Below are 25,077 nucleotides of genomic sequence, written 5' to 3'. Positions count from 1 at the left end.
TTTTGATGTGTGAATGTGTAACTACAGTTAATCTGGTAAAATTTTTTTTTTTTGCTTTTTGGGTCACACCCGGTGATACTCAGGGGTTACTCCTGGCTCTGCACTCAGGAATTACCTCTGGCGATGCTCAGGGGACCATATGGGATGCTGGGAATCCAACCCTGGTTGGCCGCGTGCAAGGCAAATGCCCTCCCCGCTGTGCTATCACTCCAGTCCCTAATCTGGTAAGATTTTAATGGACGTTTTGTTAGAAGCATTTGGAGTATAAAGGCAACCTCAGGTTTTGAAGCCTTTGTGACTGAACAGTGAAGAATCCCAGGACTCATGGCGATCCCTGGACCCATTGGGATGAAATAAACTACTGTCTGTGTAGTTTATGAGATGGCCTGTCTGTCTCGGCCATCTCACTGGATTGGGATGAACTCTAGCATTACACCTTCAGGTATTTTACTTTACTTACTTGGTTTTGGGGTCACGTCTGGCAGTGCTCAGGGTCTTCTCCAGGCTCTGTGTTCGGCGGTTGCTCCTGGGGGGCTCGGGGAAATGTGGCTGGGAGTTGAACCCAGACACTCCTCTTGCATGTAAAGCACATGCTCAGCCACAGAGCTGTGTCTCCTATTTCCAGATATTTTATCTGTTTTGATGTGATTATAAATAGTACTTTTTTTCTTAATTTTCCCCCCTCCAACTTATTGTGTAGAGAAACAGATTTATGTGTATTAATTTTACATTCTGCCACTTCCCTGAACTCATTTGTTGTTTTTAGTAGATTTAGTAGTGGTGTCTTTTGAGTTTTACATGTATATTGTTATATCACATACAAATAGTGATATACTTTTACCTCTTTTCCAATATGACTTCCTATTTTGCATTTTTATTTACTTTCCTAATTAGGGCTTTAGAAATTATGTTGAAAAGGAGTGGTGACAGTGAATATCCTTCTTTAGTTCCAGATTTTTTTTAACAAAGCTTTTATTTTTTTTACCATTCAGTATGACATTCACTGTGGCCTTGTCATATATGGCCTTTATTATGTTTGGATAGGTTCCTTATGTTCACAGATAATTGTATATTTTATTATAAATACATATGAAATACATTCATTGATGGGATCAGTGATTTTAAAAATATATACTATTTTATTTATTAATTTTTATTGAAGTACTATGATTTATTATACGGTTAGTGATAGTTCCATGATAGCTACCTCATTCCAGTGCCACACCTACCACCAGAGTGCGCGCTTTCATTTCCCAATGTCCCAATGGTTCCTTCTATCCATCCTTCCCCCTCCCAACCCCATAAAAACTAAGTTCTGTGGACCAATTCTTCAGTTCTGTTCCCTGTGGCCTTTTGTTACTCTTAATGTGTGTGTCTGTACCTGACATGTGAGAATGATCATTCTGTATCTCTCCTCTCCTTCTGACTTCACTCAGCATGATACCCTCTTGTTTCATCCATGTAGCAGCAAATTGCACCATGTCATCCTTTCTTACACCTGTATAGTATTCCATATGTAAATATACCACAACTTCTCGATCCATTTATCTTCTGTTGGACATTTGTGTTGTTTTCATATGTTGGACATTGTACTAAACATTGAAACGAACATGGTGTTCATATCCTTTTGAATTATGCTTTTTGTGCTTTGTGGGTAGATGCCAAGAAGGCGTATTGTTTAGTCATACTGGAGTTCTAATCTGACTTTTTGGAAAAATCTCCATATTGCTTTCCATAGTGGTTGAACCAGATGACATTCCCACTGGCAGTGAATGAAGGTTCCTTTCTCACCCAACCCCACATGCCAAATTTTAGTACAGTTCTAGCTCCTTGAAAAACATAATTGGGATTTTATTTGGATTGCATTGAATCTGTTTAATACCTTGTGTAGGAAAGTCATTTGGACAATATTGCTTCTCCCATTTCCTGGTGTCTCTTGCTATTTCTCCTAGCAGTGATTTATAGGTTTCATGTTAGCTGTTCTTTAACTTGATTTTAGTGTTTTGATGTTTCTGGATACTATTTTGAAAGGAATCATCTTTCTTATTTTTTTTCTAACTTGTTATTTGTATACAGAAATACCACAGATTTTTGTGTGTTAATATTGTAGTTTGCTGCTTTGCTATTTGGTTATTATTTCTAAGATTTTTTAATGCATTATGTCTATATTAAAAATTTCTGCCTAAGAAAAGCATACAATGGACCATTTGACACTGTCTCCAGATCCACAGTATTCCTCTCACATACTGTGAAACCTTTGCAAACACTTTCCTGTGAACATTTTTCTCTGAGATGTGTCATGTCATAGTTTACATGTATATATGGGCTAAGCCTATCACCTAATACTGAGATCATACTATGTAAACGTTGTTGGTGAGGTATTAAAATTGTGTTATATTAACAATAAAGTTCGCATAATTTTAATATCATTTATGTTGATTAATTTATTTTGAATCAGAACGGGGCTTACAGTGCTCCAGTGAAAACAACCAGTTTCAATTATCAATTTTTGCTTCTGTAATACTTTGGTTTTGTCTTCTGTCATTGAATTTTCTCTGCTTTCAATGTGGAAGCCCAACTCAAAGTTACTACAGTTGTTTCTCAAAAGCATAAGAAATGATAAAACTCTGTAATAATTATTAGCATGGAAAATGAATTTAACCAGAATAGCAGCAAGTCTGTGTGCAAATCCAATAACTTTAATGTGTTTATTTTTTACTTTAATCTTGTCAAATGTGAAAATTTAGCCGTTCATTTTGTATACAACACAAAATCAGTGATCGCATAAACATATTAGTATCTACAAGGCTAAGTCTACCCTAGCAAACATCAGAGGGACCTGAATGACACGCCATGCATCTTGGGTGACCCGTGCACTGCCACACACTGATCTCTACACCAAATTGACATTTAACTCTGTCTCAAATGTCTCTTAGAGACAAGCATAGAATAGTCCATATAAAAACCTCAGAAGAGTAATGCAATTTTTCCTAGGTTTTATTGTCTTTATTATGGATAGTTTTCAGGAACTAACAAGAAAGCCTGGTTGATTTGCAGTCATTGTAGTAATTATTAAATACAATTTGAAGATTCCTAAAATAAACCATTGTTTAAGAAATTATTGATCCTGGTATATTTTTATAAACAATCTCTTAAGGTTCTTAAAATAGCAAGAAAATGCAGATGGAAAAATTGCTATGATATTGAAATAAGTACAAGTAAAAGCTCTTACAAAATCACTGTTTCAAAATACAGCAGGGAAAGAAATCAGTACCTATGAGATGCACCATTCATGAAAAATGCTACTTAATTATGAGTTTGCTTTTTTTTACTCGTGCTGCCTGCTCTTTCCTACATTATTTTCCTAATAACTGAATTCCTTCTATAATTTGAAGGTTAATAAAGCCAAACTGACATAGTTTGAAATTCCTCTTATATTCTCACGATTAAAATGAAACAGCCAAAGCCTCACTTTTGATCACAATGAGATATCCCTAGTCCCTTATCATTCACTATTATGTTAAAAACTTACAGTGTTATTTGGCAATAACTAATATTACCAAAAAAAAGACGTGATTGGCATGAACAGAAATGTCTACAGAAGATGATCAGGCAATGAATTTAGACTAAATGAAGACTTCTGCTGTTAAAAATAAGTCTGGTATTTAAATTTTCTTTATCAAATAACAATATAGATTTTGCTATTCTTATTCAAAGTGTAAATCTTGAATTACGTACCAAGTTTCTGGACTGTCTTAAATAATCATGAATATTAAATGTATTATTTTAAAAAATCTAGTACTTATGTTTTCTGCTAAATTTAAATAAAAAATGCAGTCCTGAAATATGATATCAATATAACAAATTCCTTCATCACTCAGGAACACTGAGGATAAACACCCTTAGTTCTGAGTTCTCTTTTGGGAAATGGAACTCGTGTATTAATTATATAAAGTCTTTGGAACTAAAAAGTAAGATGGGAGATAGAGATTCTCATTGTTCCCTGTTCTTTAATTCTCTTCTCCCTTCATAAAATTCCTGGGTGTGGCCAACACATGCTGTTTTGTTTGGGGGCCACATCTGGTGGTGCTTAGGGATCACTTCTGGCAGGCCTTGGGGGACTATACGGGGTGCTGGGGATTGAATCTGGGTTGGCTGCATGCAAAGCAAGCATCCTATCTGCTTATGTGTCTGTCCTTGACACACTGTCCTTGACATGCTGTTCTTGACCACACAAATGCTGAGCCCTTACACAGCTTACTTCTCCTTGAGCAAAGGTTCCAATGATCCCAACTGGGACAGCCCAGCCCCTGCCCCAGTCACCAAAGGCTTCCAGTCTCATCTTCAGACCCCATTCTGAGGACATCTAAGTGATCTAAGTACAGAGTAGTTATCGGATGCAAGTTGCTTAGGTGTGGGCAAGATACTGTCTTTTACCATTCGCTACTATGTGTGGGAAAGAATTACTCCAATTCTTCCCCTGTTCTCAGAAAGAGGAAGTAATGAAAGATGAAAGATGCCAATTTTCATCCCATCCAACCAACAGTACATGCTGCATCTGTTCTGAACCTCTACAGGGCAAGGAGGCAAGGATGTGGCTAAGTGATTGGCATCAGATACACGCACTTCAGTTTATTATTTGCCATATAGTAGGTGCTCTGTGAAAGAAAGAATAAAATGTACGAGTAGGTTTACTTAAAGCAAAAAAAAATTGTGATTTTCCTGATCAAATATTCAGATTATAGATCAATCTATAATCATGAATTATAGGAATTACGCATGTTATCATAGTTCACATTAGAATTAGTTGTTTCATTATAATTTTCCAGGCTTGCCAGAACAGTCATTTTGAAACTCACTAAAATTTCTTTTTTTTTTTTTTTTTGGTTTTTGGGCCACAATCAGCAGTGCTCAGGACTTACTCCTGGCTCTGCATTCAGATATCACTCCTGGCGGGTTTAGGAGACCGTATGGGATGCCATGGGTGGAATCTGGGTTGGAAACTCACTAAAATTTCTTAACTGTGTGTTTTTTTTTTTTACTGGCTTACTTTGTTAAGGCATTGCAAAATAGATTTTAAATCTCTCACTAAATTACAGCCTCTGCCTCCAACTATTTTAGATAAACCTGATTCTGCCTGTGCCATGTCTTATTTTTAAAGAGGGCAGCTTTAAAATCAGTCTTCACAAAAAAAATCTGTCTTCATAACACACAAGTAAAGCATTAGCCAATATTCTAGAGGGAAGCTTTGAATTGACCAACAGTGTAACACTGCCTTATACTGTTCTATATATAGGTTCAGAAACCACTGTTAAATACAATCTACTCTTGTCTGATAATCAAATAGTCTGTTGTTTATGTTTTTGATTTCTAGATGTCCTTAAATGTCCCCATCCTAATCTCTTGGACTTTTATTTCTCTTTGCTTCACACAAACATTTTAAATTATTCTTGCCTAATACAGAAATATGTTGTGATAAAACATGATATTGTATATAATTTTATTTTCTTTGTGATAAAAGGTGATGAATGTGTAACCCCTGAAGAGGCAGTGAGTGACTGTTCTGTGCTTCTAGTCCTGCATCAGTTGCAATTTGCTATGGGAGTTTTGGGAAAATTAATTTTTAATTTTTTTTGTCTTTGGGTCACACCTGGCAATGCTTAGAGCTTACTCCTGATTCTGTGTTCAGGAATGACTTCTGGAAGTGCCCAGGGGACCATATGGGACTCCTGGATTGAACCCAGGTTGGCTACATGCAAGACAAGTGCCCTACCAGTTGACCTATCTCTCTAGCCCTCAGTTTGGGGAAATTTTTGAGATTAATTTTCATTTGGCAAATTTTAATTTCATTGACTAATTTGGGATTATCTTCAGACCTTCACAAATACAATACAGGCTCATATTAACAGTGATGGAATTAAGTCAAGCCTTGCCTCTTAAGGAATAGACAACTTGCTAAACAATTTTATACATAAAATATGAAAGGTGGGATTATACAAGATAGAAATTTGGGGATTTGTGAGAGTTTCAAAGATTCTGGAAAGGACAGGGTAAGAGTAAATAAGTATTCGATATGCCGAAAACATTAACAAGTCTCACAGTGGAGATGCTACTGGTGCCCGCTTGAGCAAATCGATGAGCAATGGGACAACAGTGCTACAGTGCTACTTTTCCATTATACCATGAGTACCACTATGGCATGAATGAAGTTTAGTTAAAACTTTCTGCTTTTATTAAAGTTTTAAATTAAGAAATATAGTTAAAATGAATTAAAATTAAACATACCTTTATATACTTTTCTATTATTTAAAATATTTTAGTACCGTACTGAAACATAAAAATATTAATTTTGATTCCACCTGAAAGCAAAGGTCACTTCAAAAATGCAAACTAAAACTAAGAATGAACCTGAAAACCTGTCTAGCCATGACAAGGCACAAAGCTCATGTCACTCACATCAAAGAAGGGAAATAATGCTTAGAGCTTGAAAAGGGATTGTTGGGCTTTTGCTATCATTATTAGACTGCTGGTGGTCATCTTGAACCATACCACGTCTTAAAAATGCTGCTAACAAATTAGCCTCTTGAAAGGATGCATGCTTCTAAGTGGCAAGCTGTACTCCTACTAAGCCATAGTGAATGAGAAAGCAGCAATATTTTCCATATACCAAAATTTCCTAAAGCAGAGCTCACTAGTGTTACACAAAAGAATTTCTGAACATGTGCCAGCTGACTAATGTATGGATGAGTAAAGTGGTTTATACACAATTCAGCTATAAAAATAAACAAAAATCTTGCCACTTGCAACAATATAGATGGGATCTAGAGGGTATTCTTGGAGAAGTAAGCCAGACAAAAACATTGTAAGACTTCACTCATAAGGGGTAAATAGAAAAAAAATAAACCAAAATAAACTTTTAGACTATAAAACCAGTTTCTGTTAGAAGGGAGTGGGAGAGTGGGGTAGACAAATCAGGGCGCAGTGGACCACTATCTACATATATACCACTTTAGGAGGAAATCTAATATATACATATACATATGCACACACATATAATTTTCATGTACATGTTCCAGTAATGCACACCTGAGACTCAATGTTATAATTCATGGTTATTTCCATTGATTTGTTCCTGTGGTCATAGTTATTCGGAAAGCCCTTTGCTAACTGAAATTACATATGCGGTATGTTCTTCTCACCCACTTGTCTCCCTACCTCTGAAGGATGTTTAAATTGAAAATTTTTGTGTGAGTATATGCAGTGACTTTCTAAGATAGCATTTATATTTCTCCAAAGTCATTTGACTCTGGAGTCTCTTTAAAAAAATTTTTTTTTCTTTTTCTTCTTGGTGGGGAGGGGTTGGGTCCACACCTGGCAGTGCTCAGGGACTGCTCCTGTCTCTGGGCTCAGGAGAGACTCCTGTTTGGGCTCCGGTGACCATATGTAATGCTGGGGATCAAACCTGGGTATGCTATGTGCAAGGCAAGCCTTATCCACTGTACTATTTCTCCAGGTCCCTAGAGCCCTGTTTCTTTCCCCCCCCCTTTTTTTTAAATGAATCACCGTGAGGTACAGTTACAGACTAAAACTTTCATGCTTACATTTTAGCATACAATGATCGACCCGAACATCTTCAAAATGTGTTCTGCTGGTGGTCATCTTGAACCATACCGCATTCTGCAGGACATACTTTGGGGTACACTGGCTTCTATAATTTTTGCAGTATTCAGCTAGTTGGCTAACAAAATCTAGAAATTAGCAACTGAATCCAGATGCAATTAAACAGGTCCTATCATGTTATCTAACAATCCAGTCATTTCTACAGAGCTGGTTAGGAATGCTGGTGTTATGAACTAAGGCAATTTGGGGGAAACATTAAAGGAAGAGCAATCTAATGGATCAAAAGGAGGAAAGAAGTTCCAAATTCATTTAAAAATAATCTTTATCCTTATTTTCCTTTATATATACTTTAAAGTATGTATGTCTTTACTTTCAAATGTACAAGGAAATGCTTCTCTTTCTAACCCTTTTACATGAACACTACTGCAAGAAAGTTAGATCTGGCACCTTGGGGGAAAAATCAAGGTACGCAGATCTGGCAGAGGAAGAAGTGATCATTCCCAGTGCACTGCCAGATACCCTAGTGATCCAATCTAACAGTGTAATAAATTTCCTGGAACCACTTTCGCAAGGATTGAAATGTTGCCATCGCTCATCAACAGTCCTGACTCTGCAAAATGTATGTGGGTCAGTATCATTATGCCTCCAAGATATAAGGCCTGTTTTAAATTACCCAGCTTGAATATGTTCTAGACAGTATAAAATACTCTGATACTCTTTATTGCACATTCATGGGGCCAGTGCCTTCGATCTCTACCAAGGAATCGAATATAGCCACTGGCTATGGGGCTGTATGATAATACAATCATGTTTATTAGGACAGTGACGTCTACATCAGTTCCCTGGGCAAGTTGGTCATATAAAATATGTGTTGTATATAAATAAGTCTTAGGAATAAGCATTGAAAGTTTCTGTAGAAGTATCATTTCCCCCTGTCTAATCAGCAAACTGAAAATATATTTAAATAAAAAGTTTTCCTGCAGTCTCCCTGCCCTCTTGTCCCAACCCATTTTAAGGGTACAAACTGCCAGTGGGGCAGCCAGCAGCGCAGTGCGGTGATGAGGACTGGCTTGGCATCCTGTCGGGCTCATAAGCATGCAGTCATTCTTCACAGCTTTATTTCTAAATGACAGCCATCTCAAAATTGGCACCCTGGGGGCTATTGGCAATTCGAACTTGGGCTAGGGAGGTGGCAGCCCTGGGTGACATTCCAAAGCTTTGGCAGTGCTGTTTCTGGAAGCGTCACATGCAGACTTCGAAAATCAGTGTCCTAGTGGTGGGATTTAACGTTCCCTGTCCTTAGAAAATGTGTTCAGGTGGTCAGCCACAGGGCACCCCAGGGGCTGATGTCTGCAGACCCCAACAACCTGAAGAGAGGCAGGGGGGAGAGAGAGAGAGAGAGAGAGAGAGAGCGCTCAAGTGGGGGAAAGGTGCTCTTGATTTAGATATAGTTTGCATCTAATTGCTCCTAGTTTTCCATCTTCTAAAAATCTGAGTCACAATGAAAGGATAGAAGGAACAAGAAACATATACTAAGTGCAAGGTGATAAGGAACAAGAAATAGACATACTGTCTGATTAAGGTCAGAAATAAATTAATTCTACCAAGTGAGGGAACTGAGAGTACATTGTAAAACTTCACTTACAGGGAAAATCATGCTCTCAGCATTATCTCTTTAGACATTCTACAGAAAATTAAAAAATTACAATAAATGAACATTAATTTACTTATTTAATAGCTTTTCATTTCCATCTTCACCAAGAAGCTTCTGTTTTTCATTTTAGCCAATAATGATCATGAAATTTAAAAATACCCCCCCCATAGTTATTATGTATTTGGGGATTGTTAAAAAAGGAAAGACTGTACCAAAAAAGCTTCTATCTGACCTTTAGGCAGCCTTTGGTAATTCTCCAGTCACAACGTCCTAAATCTCTAAGCGGACTTGGGTCACCTCCGACCATTCTGTCACTGAACAACTAGCATGTTTCCTGCATCCCCCCTGTGGCCCCCACCTCTGCTGTACAAATCTCATTGTTTAGTGCCACCTAATCTGAAAACAGTGTCAGGCATTTTGTACTAGGACTCTGGCTAATAGAACAATAACTCAGGAAATCCAATTAGAAATGATGTTCGAATTTACAAAAGTAAGCAAATGACTTGGGATCCCATTATTATTTCTCATTACAGATAAAGAAAAGTGAGTCCTGATGGATTTGGAACGTTCCTTGACGGCCAGAAGGAAATCTTTCCATGCTTCCAAGTTCTCCTCTGGAAGTTGCTTGGAGGAAAGTTCCATAGTTAGGGAGGCCCAGGGGAGGGGCACTGTGGGCAGAAGGTGGTCAGTGGTCAGGTAGAAAGGGGTGCTGACGAGAAGCTGTGATGTTAGGGTCCATTCAGAAAGAACAAAAACAGGTAGGACCTTTCCCCCACCCCACCCCCCAATGCATTTGAGACATAAGAGGGGTGGGGGGTATAACAACAATCTTGCTATGTGGCTTGAACTACTTTGCCTAGGCAAACTAGGAATGACACAGTACTTTCTTGTAAATTAAGTTATAAAATACTGAGATTAGCAACAACTTTGGTGATTCGGAAATGGAGAACAGCAAGCCTGGTCTTATAATTTAACTCTGAACCATTTAACAATACAGATTTGAATAAACGTTCCCAAGCAGCTTTGTTACTAGTGAAAAGGAGGATTGTCTAGGCATTCTGCTTTAATTTTTTTTTTTTACCCTGGGAAAAGTCCCCTGTGTGGATGGTGATTTGAAATATTAAGGGCTGTTGACTCCCTTCTTGTCAAGCACATCCAGCGGTCTCTCGTTAAGCACTGATCTGTGGCTGGGGTTGGTTGGGAACTGTACTTAACCTCAAGGAAGCCATGCAGTTCCAGGCTGTTGCTTCTTGGAACACTGCTTGAAAGATACTTGAGAACTACTCGGACAGGAAAGGGAAAAAGACAACTGCTTAAAAATAACCAAACTGGGCAGCTGGAGTCTAATTCAGGGTCGTCATTCCAGCACTTCCTTTGCCCAGTGCAAAGGGCACACTTGGGAAGTCAGAGGGTATTGTGACTTACTCAGCCATTCCTTTCCTCCATCTACCCCGAGCATGCAAGGACTTAAAACTTAATTCACTTCCCCAAGTAGATTTCTTGGTAGTATCAGGTCAAAAAAAAAAAAATCAAACTGTGATATCTGATGGTGAAGTCTAACAGCTGTTAATTGTGTAAAGTAAGGTGTAAGCAAAAAACAGATCAAAGTCACGCATGATCAGGACAAAAGCATGAAGACAGGCGAGGTGGGACACAAAGTCGATTGAACTCAGAAAGGGTGAGAGGGGGAAGAGGTTGTCTCTGCTATGGCGACGGACGCCATCCTCTCCTTCCCTTGGGTTTCCAGAGCAGTCACAGAATACTGAACCATTCCGGATCTATTTCTGGGCGGCTGCTGAGCAGAAACCTGAGCTCAGGAGGACAAAGCATTCTCGGGACAGCTGTGCCACTTGGCACCGGGTGCTGTCTCATCGCCCTGGCTCTGTGGTCTATCTCCTGCAGCTCGCAGAGCCTGTCCTTACGGGATCTTGCAAAGAATCTTAACAGGGAGAATATATGGCACATATGTGGTTCACCTCGTACATATGAGTCTACAGCTATATTATCTATCTATTTTGAACATTGAATGAAAGAGTTGGGAAAACACGAAGAAACCATTTTGCAGCCTCTCGGCTACAATGACCAGGAGTACTCCGTTCCTCGCCGGGTATCTACCTAAAACCATCGGGGAAGAGGAGTCCCGTGTTGGGACGAATGATCCTAACTGGTAACTCTCGCTTGTTTCACTACCTTACGGGACATCAGTGGGTTGAAAGTCCTTTAACCTAAGGCAGCTGAAGCCCGAAGGGTTTACTGCTCTTCTGTTTTGCTGCTATTCCTGAATTTCACCACCATGACCGTTATGTTGTCGGGGCAGCCTCTATAAAACGACTGTAAAACTATGCTCTTGGCTCCAAAGTGAGGTTCATCCAAACGCTCCTTGATGAATCGAACAGCTTCCTCGTTGCTGAAAGCATCCCAGAGGCCATCTGATGCCAAGATCATGAACTCAGGCTGGAGCTTGTCCAGGTCAAAGGTTAGGATATCTGGGTCTGGGATGACCACATTGAGATTTTTCAGTGGATAATCCCCCAGGGACCGAGACATGGCCAGGATTCCTTGGACTCTCCAGGAGCCGTTGAAACTGATGAAACCACCTGCAAAGACAGGAAGCTCATTAGTGGGCCAGAATCGAGCTGCACGTAAAGGCTGACCTACTGCTGGGACTCTCCTCACCCAGCGCCAGCACTGCCACAGAAAAGCAGCATTTTGACTCCGTGGCTGGAGACCTGACACGCTGCAGTACATCCTGTACTCTACCAGCAGAGCTGAGCATCTTCCAGACCTCCAAAAATATATCAGAAAGATACAGAGAGGGGTCGGAGTGACAGTACAGTGAGCAGGGTGTTTGCCTTGATTGTGGTCGACCTGGGTTTGATCCCCGGTATCTCATAAGGTCACTGAGCCCCGCCAGGAGTCATTCCTGAGTGCAGAGTCAAGAGTAACCCCTTAGCATGCGAGGTATGGCCCAAAAAGCAAACATGAAAAAAAAAAGCAACTAACCAAACAAACGATATTGCAAGTTAAATAAATGTATAGATAAAGGGATTCATTTTAATTTAGGGCATCATGACAGCTCAGCGCCTGAGAGTAGAGAGGGGTCTGGAGGGTGGAATTTGAGACAGGCAGAAGGGTACTGAAAGGCAGCTGGATGCTACTACTGGAACCCATCACTGAGCTTCAGGTCACCTTTGAGTGTGCCTGTACAAATTTCAAACAGCTCCGCTAATAAGACCAGGATTAAAGAAAAATGTATTTTGGGACAAGGTTACAAGCTCAGGCTCTCAGGCCAAACTGCTGGGATTTGAGTGCTGGCCCTGCCACCTCTAGTAACTTCCCAGTGACAGTTCTCTGTGTGACATGGGTGAGAAACTCCATCTTTTTAGTTCTCAGTTTCTCTGGCTACGAAACGGGGACAATAAGAGTATGCATATTTCATTGAGTCACCATGACAAATATAATCACTTAGCACAGCCTGAATATAGCATTCACTCAATGTTATCTATTTTATTATTTTTTAAGTGAGCAAGGTATTTATTTATATATGATCTGCAAGGAAATTTGCAAGTTATAAAGTTACACACGATACAGTCTGTCAGGAAGGACAAACAACCTTCATCAACAGATACAAGTACAAAGCAGGATTTCTGTTTCTTCTTTCCCTCTGGGGCCATGAGGATCACCTTGGCACAGGTATGGATAGCACCAGGGATTAAATTCACGCTTACGCTGGCTACTTCCTAAGCCATCTTCAGGACCCTTTCTAGTTGGGTATCTGACAGCAGGATGTAAAGAGTTTGCACTCAGGAGCCACTTGGGATTGAACCCATGACCCTGCACTTGCCAGGTAAGTGCTTTGAGTCACTGAGTCATCTTCTGGGCCTCCAGAAGATGAGGGTCAGACCAATACCTGATAAATGCTACAGGCAGGTGGAGGAGGAAGGGATGATTTTTGGTTGATGTTCAGGGAGGCGAGAGCATTCAAGATGGGTTTCAAGTGCTAAGTGGAGCTTCACTGGGGCCGAGATACAGTGAGAACATTCCATGGAGTGGGCAGGAGTTTGGGTGTGGGTTTTCGTGTGAGACTGTCCTGGGTCTCAATTCTGGTTTGAGCATTTGTCCTTGGGTACACAGGCATCTTTGAGACTCCATGTCCTCATATGTAAAACGAAGATAAAATTACTGACCTCATAAGGGAGTTAGGAAGAAAAAAAAAAAAGAAAGAAAGGAAAAGCAGGTCTGGCTCTGAGCACAAAGTGCACGCACAGCAACGGCAGCTACCAGCGCTGCTGTAAAACAGTCCACAGAACAAGTCAGAAAGCCCTGCGTGTGTCTGACCCAGGCTGCTTGTAGTGCATTTCACGCTAGGCAGGATAGGGAAATATGAACAGAAGGGCAAGGTCAGAGAAAATACACGCAAAATCAACCACTGGGTTTTAAAAATTCATAATTGTTATGGGACTACTAGTTGTGCTCAGGGGCTGAGCAGCTGGGAAGTGACAGCAGGGTCTTGTCCAACCCATGTTCTCTACCCTCTGGGCTATATTACTGGCCGACCCATCCCTGTTTCCAAGGTCTTGTTATAATACCGCTGTGATAAGAGCAAGCTAGATTAACCTTCCCGGAAATGAAGTTGAGTGGTGAGTATGACAGGGAAGAGAGGTGAGGATAAAGTGGCAGTGACATTTTAGAAGGGAGTGCTGGGTTCGAGGGTGTCACTTTCATGCATGGTGTATGTACATTCTGTATGCCTGTGCTTTCACCAGAGTGAGCTAAGCTTATCTTCAGCTCAGGGCCCCCAGAGGGCAGAGGCACGGGGAGAGGGTGACTTGGCGAGCCGGGAGCCAGCAAACCTCCTGCAGCTCAACGGCACTTGATAGGTGCTCCTGAAACATCACCGTTCCAACCCATCGACAGAAAACCCGAGCAAAGCTTTCATTAAAAATTATTCTGCATCTCAGGCAGGCAGTGAAGCAGGAGGCTGTAAAAATATTCAACCGGTTTTGATTTAATGGTACAGCTTCCTACTGTGAAAACTCTAATGCTGATTAGGTCCTGGGAAGAAGCTGACTTGTAGAGGCAGAGCTGGCCTGCCGGTCACAGCAGGCGGCAGAGGCCCTTTTGGCCAGAGACCCAGGGGCCAGGCAGTCCCGCTTCAGGAGCTGGACCTGCTACTTTGCAGGGCATGCAGAGCCAACGTACTGCAGTTGTGAGCAGAAAAGAATGCCTGCAAGCTGAATTATGAAAATGGAATCATCGACTGGTGATTTATTTTCCTTCCAGCCTTTGTTGCAGCAACACCTTGGTAAGGCTCACACAAACTGCACCTCACTTAAAACTGTACCCTGCTTTGAAAGAGAGAGACAGACATAGAAAGATTGCACTCATCTGTGGAATATAGAATAATAGACTATAAGACGAACACCCAAGAATAGTAGATATAAGTACCAGGAGGTTGTCACCATGGCTTGGAGGCTGTTCTCTCATTCTGGGCAACTCAGAGAAGGGAACAGCAAGTAAAATGTGGTTGTTGGTCATGTGGGGGAAAGATGATGCGGGCCAAATATAGACTAGAGACTGAACACAATGGCCACTCAACACCTTTATTGCAAACCACAACACCTAATCAGAGAGAGAGAGAGAACAAAAGGGAATACCCTGCCATAGTGGCAGTGTGGGGTGGGGGGAGACGGGACTGGGGAGGGGGGGAGGGATGTTGGGTTTACTGGTGGTGGAGAATGGGCACTGGTGAAGGGATGGGTTATCAAACTTTGTAAGGGAGAAACATGAGCACAAAATGTATAAATCTGTAACTGTACCCTCACGTTGACTCACTAATTAAAAATAAACTATTAATTAAAAAAAAAAACTGTACCCTGCTTTATGTCTCCCTCATAGCAGTCATTATCTTGACATATGCTAGTCTGCTTGTTTGTACTCATTTATTTTACTGTTAATGTCTGTCAACTGCATTACCCCACTCCATCCCAATTTCGGAATGTCATTTTGGACCCCTGACCCCCAGATGTTTTTAACTAATGAAAAAAAAATACTCCATCACCCCCTGAAATATTTACTTAACCTCAGCACTGTGCTATGAAGGAACAGGTGCAAGTTCTTGTCACCAAGAGCTTGGAGCTAGGAAGACAAGACAAGTCGAGGGTCAGGTATGCCTATACACTGTGAAAGGTCACCCAAGGGGTCCACATAGGTGGCCGAGGAAAGACTAAAGGCGCACCTAGTCTGGGCACAGTGAGAGAGGAAAATCTTCCAAAAGGACAGTCATTAAATGACAAGTAACTGTTAATCATTGGAGAGTGGGGACACCCCTTGCACAGGCACAAGGATGTGACAAATAAGGTTCATTTGGGGAATAGCTATTTGCTGTAGCTCTGAGGGAAAAAGCAAGGCAAGAGGTGAGAATGAGGCAGAAAGCAGCGGCTCACAGATCTTATTGGCCTTCATAACAGAAAATAACGATTTTGGCCCTTTTGGAGTCCTTGGCCACGAAGAAGGTCACATTTAAGTGGACATTTATTTGAGAGGCAATGAGACAGGAAATGCACTGCTCCCGCTGTGGCAGCCTTATCTACCAGGGGCAGCCAAGTGAACCACAGTCCCTTTAACAAGAAGGCTGGGAGTTCTCTAAGGCATTTTCAAGCTCACCAGCTTTCTTTATCCGCTTTCTTTCCTTCAGTTGGTAAGGCTTGTGATCATGAGATAAAGGAATGGCGTTCCCATCCTTGTCACATAGGACTCCCCGAGAGTCGCCCACATTGGCCACGGTCAGGTCTTTGTCTGAGAGAAGGGCGATCAAACACGTTGTACCTGAAAAACAGAGGGAGCAGGCGATGGAGAAGGTCAGCGAGGCATAGAGGTTCAACTCTCACGATTATTGAACTTTTTAATCGTTAAAGCTGGAGAGAATTTGATTCCAGCCACCCTGGATGGCTGTTCACTTCAACAACACTGACCAATTCTGATAAGGCTCAACCATATTAGGTTGTCACTGAAATAAGCTAGAATAACAGCATCATTCTCCCAAGTAATTCTCTCCCCCTTACTCTTTTTGAAAAAAATTTTTTTTATTGAATCACCATGTGAAAAGTTACAAAGCTTTCGGGCGTAAGTCTCAGCCATACAATTATCAAACACCCATCCCTTCCCCAGTGCCCATGTTCCACCACCAAGAACCCCAGTATACCTCCCATCCCCTCCCCCCGCCCCCGCCTGTGTGGCTGATTTTCACTTTAATCTCTCTTTACTTTGATTACATTCAATATTTCAACAGAAAACTCACTATTATTATTTGGAACTCCCCCCCCCCCCCAACAATCAGACCTGTCGAAAAGACATCATTTGATAATTTGTTTTCCATTGCTGAGAATTAAGAGCACAGGAGGTCATGCAAATTTCTGGTATTTTAGTAATTAAGTCCAGAGAAATTTCTCCCAGAAGCCGCCAGGAAAAGGAAAGGCCGAGAGAGAAAACCCTTTCCCCTCCCGGGGTGGCATGGAGCCATAGCTTAGTTCACAGTCTAGAGGCATTTCTGCAAGAAGCTTCTGGGTGCCGAAAGTAGTTTGTTGGCCTCCAGGATGATGGGCGTTCATCAGTAATGGAGGAGCCATTCGTATGTGGCAGCTCAGGGTCACATCTGGGCAGAAAGCCCCCCGCCCCGCCCCCTTAACACTTAATACATTTAAAAGGACTAGGAAAAAATAAAAACCAGTTTGAAGGTACAGACAATTGATATAAATTTTCTCTTTCTCCTCAACACTGTTTCTGTGATGTTCGAGTTGAAGATGGGGGGTGGGAGTTGGGTGGATCTCTCAGGTGAAGAGTCTGGAAGAGCCAGTAAGATCAACAAAGCTATAGGCAGCCATGCTGCCTATACAGAATCTGACAGCAAAGGCCAGAAACAGGTCAAAGGTGTGATGGGGGAAGACTATAAGGTAGAAGCAGAAAAACCTACAGTGATGGCAGAAATGAGACCCCAGTAGCAGAACCACAGATGGTAAAGGTCAGAGTATGAAGGGAAGTACCTGGAAGGTGCTTCCCCCCACCCCAGCACTGTTGGTTACAATAAAATCACTGTATCACTGTCATTCTGTTGCTCATCAATTTGCTTGAGTGGGGACCAGTAACGTCTCCATTCGTTCTATCCCTGAGATTTTATCAACCTCTCTTTACTCATCCTTCCCAACAGTGCTGCATTGGAGGCTCTTTCAGGGTCAGGAGAATGAGACCCATCATTGTTACTGTTTTTGGCATATCGAATACACCACGGGGAGCTTGCCAGGCTCTGCTGTGCCGGCAGGATACTCTCGGTAGCTTGCCAGGTTCTCCAAGAGGGAGAACTAGGCTATAAGAGGTCGCTGGCCATAAATGCGGCTGCATGCTTCAGGGAGCTTTGTTTTTTAAGTTTCTGGATCTTGGCTGTTGATGGGATTGCATGGCACCGGGGGCAGTTTGTGGGTGTGACTACCAAGTTACTGGAAAATAGGGGATCTGGGTGGAGAAGGCTCAGTCCTGATCCAAGCAGGCTTGGAGATCTCAGCCCCAGGTCACACACACTTGGGTTCTTCTGCCGGTTCCTTCATTCATGAGACTCATGCGAGCATGTGGAGAGTGGCCTTGAGCATGGCTGTGGCTGGGTTCCGGAGGTCTTTGGCTGCTAGGGCTCTCTCAGGGTGGGGAGGGAAACTCAACCCACCCTCCTCCAAGGGGCCCCAGTGAAGACAGCCAGGTGTGGGGGCAAGAGACTTTACCATTACAATAATAAGGCTCCTCAGATTGTTTTTGGAATTAAAATGGGTTAAATAGAGTTTAACAGTCCAACCCAGTTGGAACTGCCCTCATTAACTGCTCAGTGCCCTCTGTCTGACTGATTTCTTTCCTCCCTCTTCCTTCCCTCTGACAGAGTAGGCAAATGCACAACCCAAGCAAATGCCTTAAATTGAATATGCCTTTACTGAGTACAAGTATTCATCAGCTTGTCTTTGCTACTACCTTCTTCCTCAGCAAGGTCCTGTGGTATGATAGAATAGAAAATTCATCCAAACAGATCTTTAGTCTTCATAGAACAAGAAGGAACTGGGCTCTTAAATAGACATAAAGAAGAAATACAAGTTGACATCAAGAGTAGGGAGAATAGTTAGCACGAGCAGGTATTAAAATTCGATTCAAAATCCCATTAGAAATGGAAACATGTGAAACTCAAGATTTCCTATATGAAAAATAGCATGGAAGCATAAAAGATTATATAGGGAAATGACAGCTCATTTACCTTAACAATAAAAATTTAAATGCAAGTTCAATCAATAAAAACATAAATGCAAGTTCAATCAATAAAAACATAAATGCAAGTTCAATCCATATAATAAAAAATTGTTACTTTTCATTTTTGATAGCCATATTTTAATTTTCAACAATCCTTACTTTGTCCTCAAGTTATCAATTTTTTTGATCTGATTATTTAATGTGTCTAATACAATAGGAGCATAAATTCTCCTAAGTTCTTGGAGTTTGAAAGGTGAAACAGAACATTACTTTCCAGAAGATTACATGGCCTCACGACCATCTATCAATGTGATTCTTGGAGCTCTCTCTCTATAAGGTTCTTTCCCCTTCTCAGGCGCATAAAAGGAAACTTCCTGTTCCTGACTTCTGCTTCTTTATCATCTCAGTCTATACTTCCAGTTTGTCTGACACTCCAGAGGTCTCTGACATTCAGCCATAGCAGTTCTACATCCATTTGCTAGCTTAGCTGCCATATAAGATTTTTTTTTTATAAGCAGAAAGGTCATTTCTACAGTTAGAAAAAAAGGAAATTTCCCTGTATATGTGATTAAACTATATAAGAACGTCCTCCCCCTCAGTTTTTTCTTTTCTTTTTGGGTTACACCTGGTGATGCACAGGGGTTACTCCTGGCTCTGCATTCAGGAATCACTCCTGGTGGTGCTCGGGAGACCATATGGGATGCTGGGAATCGAACCCGGGTTGGCCGTGTGCAAGGCAAATGCCCTACTCGTTGTACTATTGCTCCAGCTCCCACCCCCCAGTTGTTTCTGTTTTTCAGGCCACACCAAGTGGTGCTGGGGGCTTACTCCTGACTCTGTGCTTAGGGATCATTCTTAGTGGGGCAGGAGGGAACCATATACAGTGCCAGGAATTGAACCTAGATCAACCGCATGCAAGGCAAGCACCTCATCTTCTGTACTAGCTCTCCAGCCCTGCTGCTGTGATATGAGATTTGTATTTCAAAAGATAATTTCAGTGGCATTGTAGAAGATACCTAGAAGCAGGGAGAACAGATAGATTTAAAGAAGATCTGAATTAGCAGAAAACATAGAGAGCACATCACTTAGTCAGAGCGGATGAGTCATAGAAAATGATGGAGACAAGAAGAGAAGGGAATGCCTTGAGTACTGTCTGCTGTCCGGACAAGGGCAGTGGGTGCACACAGACAAGGAACAGGCCCTATAAGGGGATTCTGGGAAAGAAACACAGGCAGAAAAACCCATTTCTTTGACTTGGAGTTCACTCGTGTCTTTCCGAGACTGGCAGTCACTGAGCAGCAAGGAGACATGGAGGGTCAGGCCCTGTGGTGGGGAGGGATGCTGGAGAGGGAAGGAGTCCTAATCTTGAGACATGGACAGCAGGGCTGTCCTGGACGCCCTCTGCTCTTGTTCTTTACTGCTCAAGCTCCTTTTCTTTTTCTGGGTTTTGGTTTTGGGGCCACATCGGCAATGCTCAAGGGTCACTCCTAGCTCTGCACTCAGGAATCACTCCTGGTGGTGCTCAGTGGACCTCAGGGGATGCCGGGGATGGAACCCTGGTCAGCCACATTCAAGGCAAACACCCTATCTATTGTACTATTGCACTGGCCCCCAGCAGGGGTGTATTTTCAATGGACTTCTACATTAGTGATAGAATTTTAAACCTGGTCAACATGGCCGAGCTCTAGACAGTGGACTCTGAGTTGCAGTGAGCACAGTGTTTGCAATCTGAAATGTCACCATTTCCTGTCCATATCCCAAGTGCAGGTCTAAGTATAACTGAAAATAAACCAGAGTGCTTTGTCTAAGCTCCTATTATGGGTGCTTAGCTCAGGATTTGGAGTGGCTTGTCATGGAATTTTATCATCTTCACAATTACCTTGCTGCTGAGAATTCTAGAAAACACTGTACGCAAGAGAAACGGGCAAGGTCACCTTTGCCTTTCCACATGTGAGAAAAGAACAACACAAAGATTCTGGCTCCCAGTTTTGAGCTGAAAAACATGTATTCTTTCATAAGTACTATTTGTCAACAATATCAGGTCTCATTATTTAATCCCAAATGTTTAATGTTTAATCCTCAGGATGTTTTTATGTTAAGAATTTAACCTAGCAGGACCCTCTGCGCCTAAAGACTTTGACTCCAAAGATGTAACACATTCGGGCATCCAGCGCGGCACCCGAGAGCGATGCACTGGGACACCAAACTGGGCTACAACTCGGTGCTGCTGGGGGTGGATTTTTTTTTCCTCCCCACCCTGTCTTCCTGCATGGAAAGCGGCGGGCTGGCGGCACCATGTGGCAGGCGCCATCTTCTGATTCCAGACCCACAGGTATTCGGATTTGACTTTGGGGGCTCCCAGGAACTCATGGGATGGGGGCGTAACCGGCACGCCCTCGGCCCAGATAAACCCGGAGCTGCTGAGCGCGAATCGGACCCTCTGCGCCTAAAGACTTTGACTCCAAAGATGTAACACATTCGGGCATCCAGCGCGGCACCCGAGAGCGATGCACTGGGACACCAAACTGGGCTACAACTCGGTGCTGCTGGGGGTGGATTTTTTTTTCCTCCCCACCCTGTCTTCCTGCATGGAAAGCGGCGGGCTGGCGGCACCATGTGGCAGGCGCCATCTTCTGATTCCAGACCCACAGGTATTCGGATTTGACTTTGGGGGCTCCCAGGAACTCATGGGAAGGGGGCGTAACCGGCACGCCCTCGGCCCAGATAAACCCGGAGCTGCTGAGCGCGAATCGGACCCTCTGCGCCTAAAGACTTTGAACTCAGAGACTTCTTACAGCAATGCACTGGGACTGTGAGCTGGGCTATGTAATTTCTGGCAGAATTTTCCCTGGACTTTGTGCGGAAATCCAAAACCGCGCGGACGCAGAAGCGTCTGCGCGACTTAACATTTATAATTGTCAGCAATGTGAAAGGGTTCCATTTGAACAGGTCTGACTTGGGGGGGAAACTCCAAATAATAACAGTAAGTTTTTGTTGAAAATATTGAAGGTTTTTAATGTAGCAGCCACTTCTGGACTGTGAACTAAGCAAAAGCCCCACGCTGGCCGACGTGGCGTGGCGTACACCATACTATGAGGCGCAGGCAGGGGGATGAGGGGGAAAAAGAAAAATAAAAAAAAAAGGAAAAAGAGAAAAAAAAAAAAAGAGAGAGAGAGTTATGTCAACTACAGTGAGTTTTGTGTTGAATTATGGAATGTAATCAGGGTAAAGAGAAAATGAAGTGAAATTCATTAGTTATACAGTAGGGGGTAGGGGGTGGGGGCGGGGGGTATACTGGGGTTTCTGGTGGTGGAATATGGGCACTGGTGAAGGGATGGGTGTTTGAATATTGTATTACTGACATATAAACCTGAGAACTTTGTAACTTTCCACATGGTGATCTAATAAAAATTTAAAAATAAATAAATAAATAAATAAATAAAAAAAAAAAAAAAAGAATTTAACCTAGCAGAAAATTTAATCGCAAATGCTGGAGATATTTTGAAAATATCACCTAATAACTTAGCAGATTTGAAGCAAAAAAACCAAATTAAAAAGGTAAATTCATACATACCTCAATGTGTCTGAGTGAGTTCTGGACTATTCAATGTTCAAGAATCAGAAAACGGCTCCACATTCTACTCTGTTGCTCAAGCTAAGAGTTATCTTTGGTTTTTCTTTTTCCCCTCATTCCTGATATTGAATTTACCATTAAGTTCAGTTAGTCTTATCTTTAAAATGCATCTTAGGTGTTTCCAGCTCTTTTGTTCTCACTGGGTTGACTCTAGTCCATTTGCTGTCACTTGTCAGGGGCTGTGTTAGTGCATCAGGGGAAAAACAAAGGTGGCCAGGTTCTGAGTGACCTGGCCTCCAAGTAAACTGTCCAGGGTCCTGTCACACAGGCTCGAGGCTGCCCTGCCCAAACATGCCAAGCCTATTGCCCAGAACTCTTCCCTGTCCTTGATACTGGCTGACCAATGCAAATGGTGGCATCTTCCAAGTGTGGTATCTTCAAGGCAGCGCCTGTGAGAGAAGCTTTTTCTGGCAGGAGATTTTGTTTTCTCATTTCTTTTATTGCTCTCACAATGCCAATGCCAATGGTGTCAATTTGATTATTTAAATGATTTATTTAGTATCAATCTTCCCCTGTTCGAGGCCAACTTCACAAGGGCAGGCTGTTGGCTTGTTTTCCTAACTTGAATGCTGATGCCTACATCACAAGCATGCAGTAACTTCTGAATAAATTAATTAACCAATAAATGAATAAATAATCATATACTGTTTCCTTGGTTCTCCTGATGTGGCTTTGTGATAAGTTCTGCTTAATTAATTAAAGCTTTGACTTAATTATTTTCTCAGAACTTACTAACAACAATTTAACACCATCCCATATCCCACTTCCTTCTAGATTTTACCAGTAGGTGATGCATTACACGTTGATTAACATCGTGTCCCACGCATGTACATGCTCATAGGTACATTGTTAGCAAGTGGGCCGAATTTCCAGCACAGGCCTATCAATGGTTTGTACCTCCAGTGCAGGCTCCTGGTCTAATGAGACAAGGGCAGCATTTCCATCCCCACTACAGCCTGAGAATACAGCTGTGGCACCTTTCGAAGATACACCATGGTGGTTTTTATATGAACCACCTCATGTAACCTCAGGTTAGCTCAGACCTCACTGTGTATGTTACACAAAAGGCATTTTTTCTTGGTCTTGTCCTATTCTTATTTTCCTCAGTGAAAACAAATGCAAGTTATTTCTCTAGTTGATGAGTAGAGATTGAGAAAACTTTAATCAAGTAATGTGGAATATCTCAGTATCTTTCAGAATCCTAGTTATAACCGCTTTAAAAAAACTCTCAATGACATCAACAAAATAACCAATTTTCAATACTATTAATGCTGACAGCAGTTCAGGAAATTGATCTCTTTACACCTTAGCATGAAGAAGGGGTAAGAATTACTCCTTCCATTAAGCAGATACAGAAAATGAGACTTGACATCAAGTATCTTATGTATGATTATCATCAGACAATATGTATTAGATGACTAAAACTATTCATCCAGAGTTACCACTCCAATTATTATAATAATGATAAATCCCACTTGATAAACATTAGAAATTGGTAAACTGGTAAACACTTTATTTATAGTCAGTAACTTATGCTGCACTACCCTATGACACTAGTAACAGTCACAACTGCCTTCATACTATAGATAGGAGCACTAGGTCTCATAGAAAAGGATGTGCCCATGCCACACCCAGTCTGACTCCACCTGTAAAAACAACCGTATTCTCTTGCTCTAAGAAATTCATCCTCACACCAGGAGAAATGGTTTAAGTAATCAGCTTTTACATTTTCGTGTTCTGAACAGTCCTCATCAACTCACTCCCTTTTCCAGAATATATATTATAGGAAAGTTTGTAAACCAGAAAAAAAAAGATCAATATGATATAAATTTCCTTTAATATTACTTTGATTCTGTGTTAAACATTAAAGTGTGTTTAAAAGATAATTCTCTATAATGACCAATCAGAAGGCATCCAAACCTTTCGAATAGGAAAAAAACCCCACAGCTGATAAGGATTATTTGATCTCTAGACCATTTCAGTTTATATATTTTGTTAGTTTTGAATTGAAACGGCAAATTCTCATGTCTCTATAAAAGTGGGCAATGTTGGGGCTGGAGTGATAGCACAACGGGTAGGGCATTTGCTTTGCACATGGCCAACCCGGGTTCGATTCCCAGTATCCCATATGGTCCCCCCAGCACCACCAGGAGTAATTCCTGAGTGCATGAGCCAGGAGTAACCCCTGAGCATCACTGGGTATGACCCAAAAAAGAAAAAAAAAGTGGGCAAGGTATAAGAGAAAAAAATCTCATGGTCGGGGCTGGAGCGATAGCACAGCGGGTAGGGCGTTTGCCTTGCACGCAGCCTACCCCGGTTCGATTCCCAGCATCCCATATGGTCCCCCAGCACTGCCAGGAATAATTCCTGAGTGCAGAGCCAGGAGTAACCCCTGTGCACCATTGGGTGTGACCCAAAACGAAAACAAAATCTCATGGTCTCATGGAAAGTTTTAACTTTCCCCCCATTTTTGATAAATATTGATAAAATATATTTTTACTCTCAGAAACAGACAGCTGACATCAGGGCTCAGTGTTTGGTGTACAACAGGAAAAGAGGGCCCATGGAAACTGGAGAATAAGTGTGAGAAGGGCAGAGTCCTTCAGTTACGAGGATGCTGATGCACAGGAACACGGGTGGTGATGTCAGGTTCACGCTGAGAAATTCTTCAGAGTTTCCAAGGGAAGTAGTTTTTATGTGACTCCTGAGTTTTAAATGTTGGGGACTTTTATTTTAAGAACCAGTTGTACGTCAAACAAAAGGTAACTCTAGGTCAACTTTTTTCTCTTTGGAGGGGGTGTCTACATCTGGGCTTGGGGGCTGCCCCTGGCTCTGTGCTAGAGGGTTCTCCTAAGGGTGCTCAGGGGCTCGTGCAGTGCAAGGCATGACC

General features: G+C 41.9%; 1 protein-coding gene across 1 annotated transcript in view; it reads right to left on the bottom strand.

The window, feature by feature from the left end:
* Positions 1–2,677: 2,677 nt before the first annotated feature.
* PPM1L (protein phosphatase, Mg2+/Mn2+ dependent 1L) overlaps positions 2,678–25,077 on the bottom strand; it is a 238,831-nt gene continuing 216,431 nt past the window's right edge. The window contains exons 3-4 of the mRNA XM_004602966.2: positions 15,941–16,102; positions 2,678–11,871 (exon numbers count right to left, since the gene is read on the bottom strand). Coding sequence (XP_004603023.1) covers positions 11,525–11,871; positions 15,941–16,102 — 509 coding nt within the window. The 3' untranslated portion in view covers positions 2,678–11,524. The remainder of the gene's footprint in view (positions 11,872–15,940; positions 16,103–25,077) is intronic.

Source organism: Sorex araneus, chromosome 2 (assembly GCF_027595985.1).
Source record: "Sorex araneus isolate mSorAra2 chromosome 2, mSorAra2.pri, whole genome shotgun sequence".
In the NCBI taxonomy this organism is placed as follows: domain Eukaryota; kingdom Metazoa; phylum Chordata; class Mammalia; order Eulipotyphla; family Soricidae; genus Sorex; species Sorex araneus.
The sequence above is the reverse complement of the archived record's forward strand: the minus strand, read 5'-3'. Positions and strand labels throughout refer to the sequence as shown.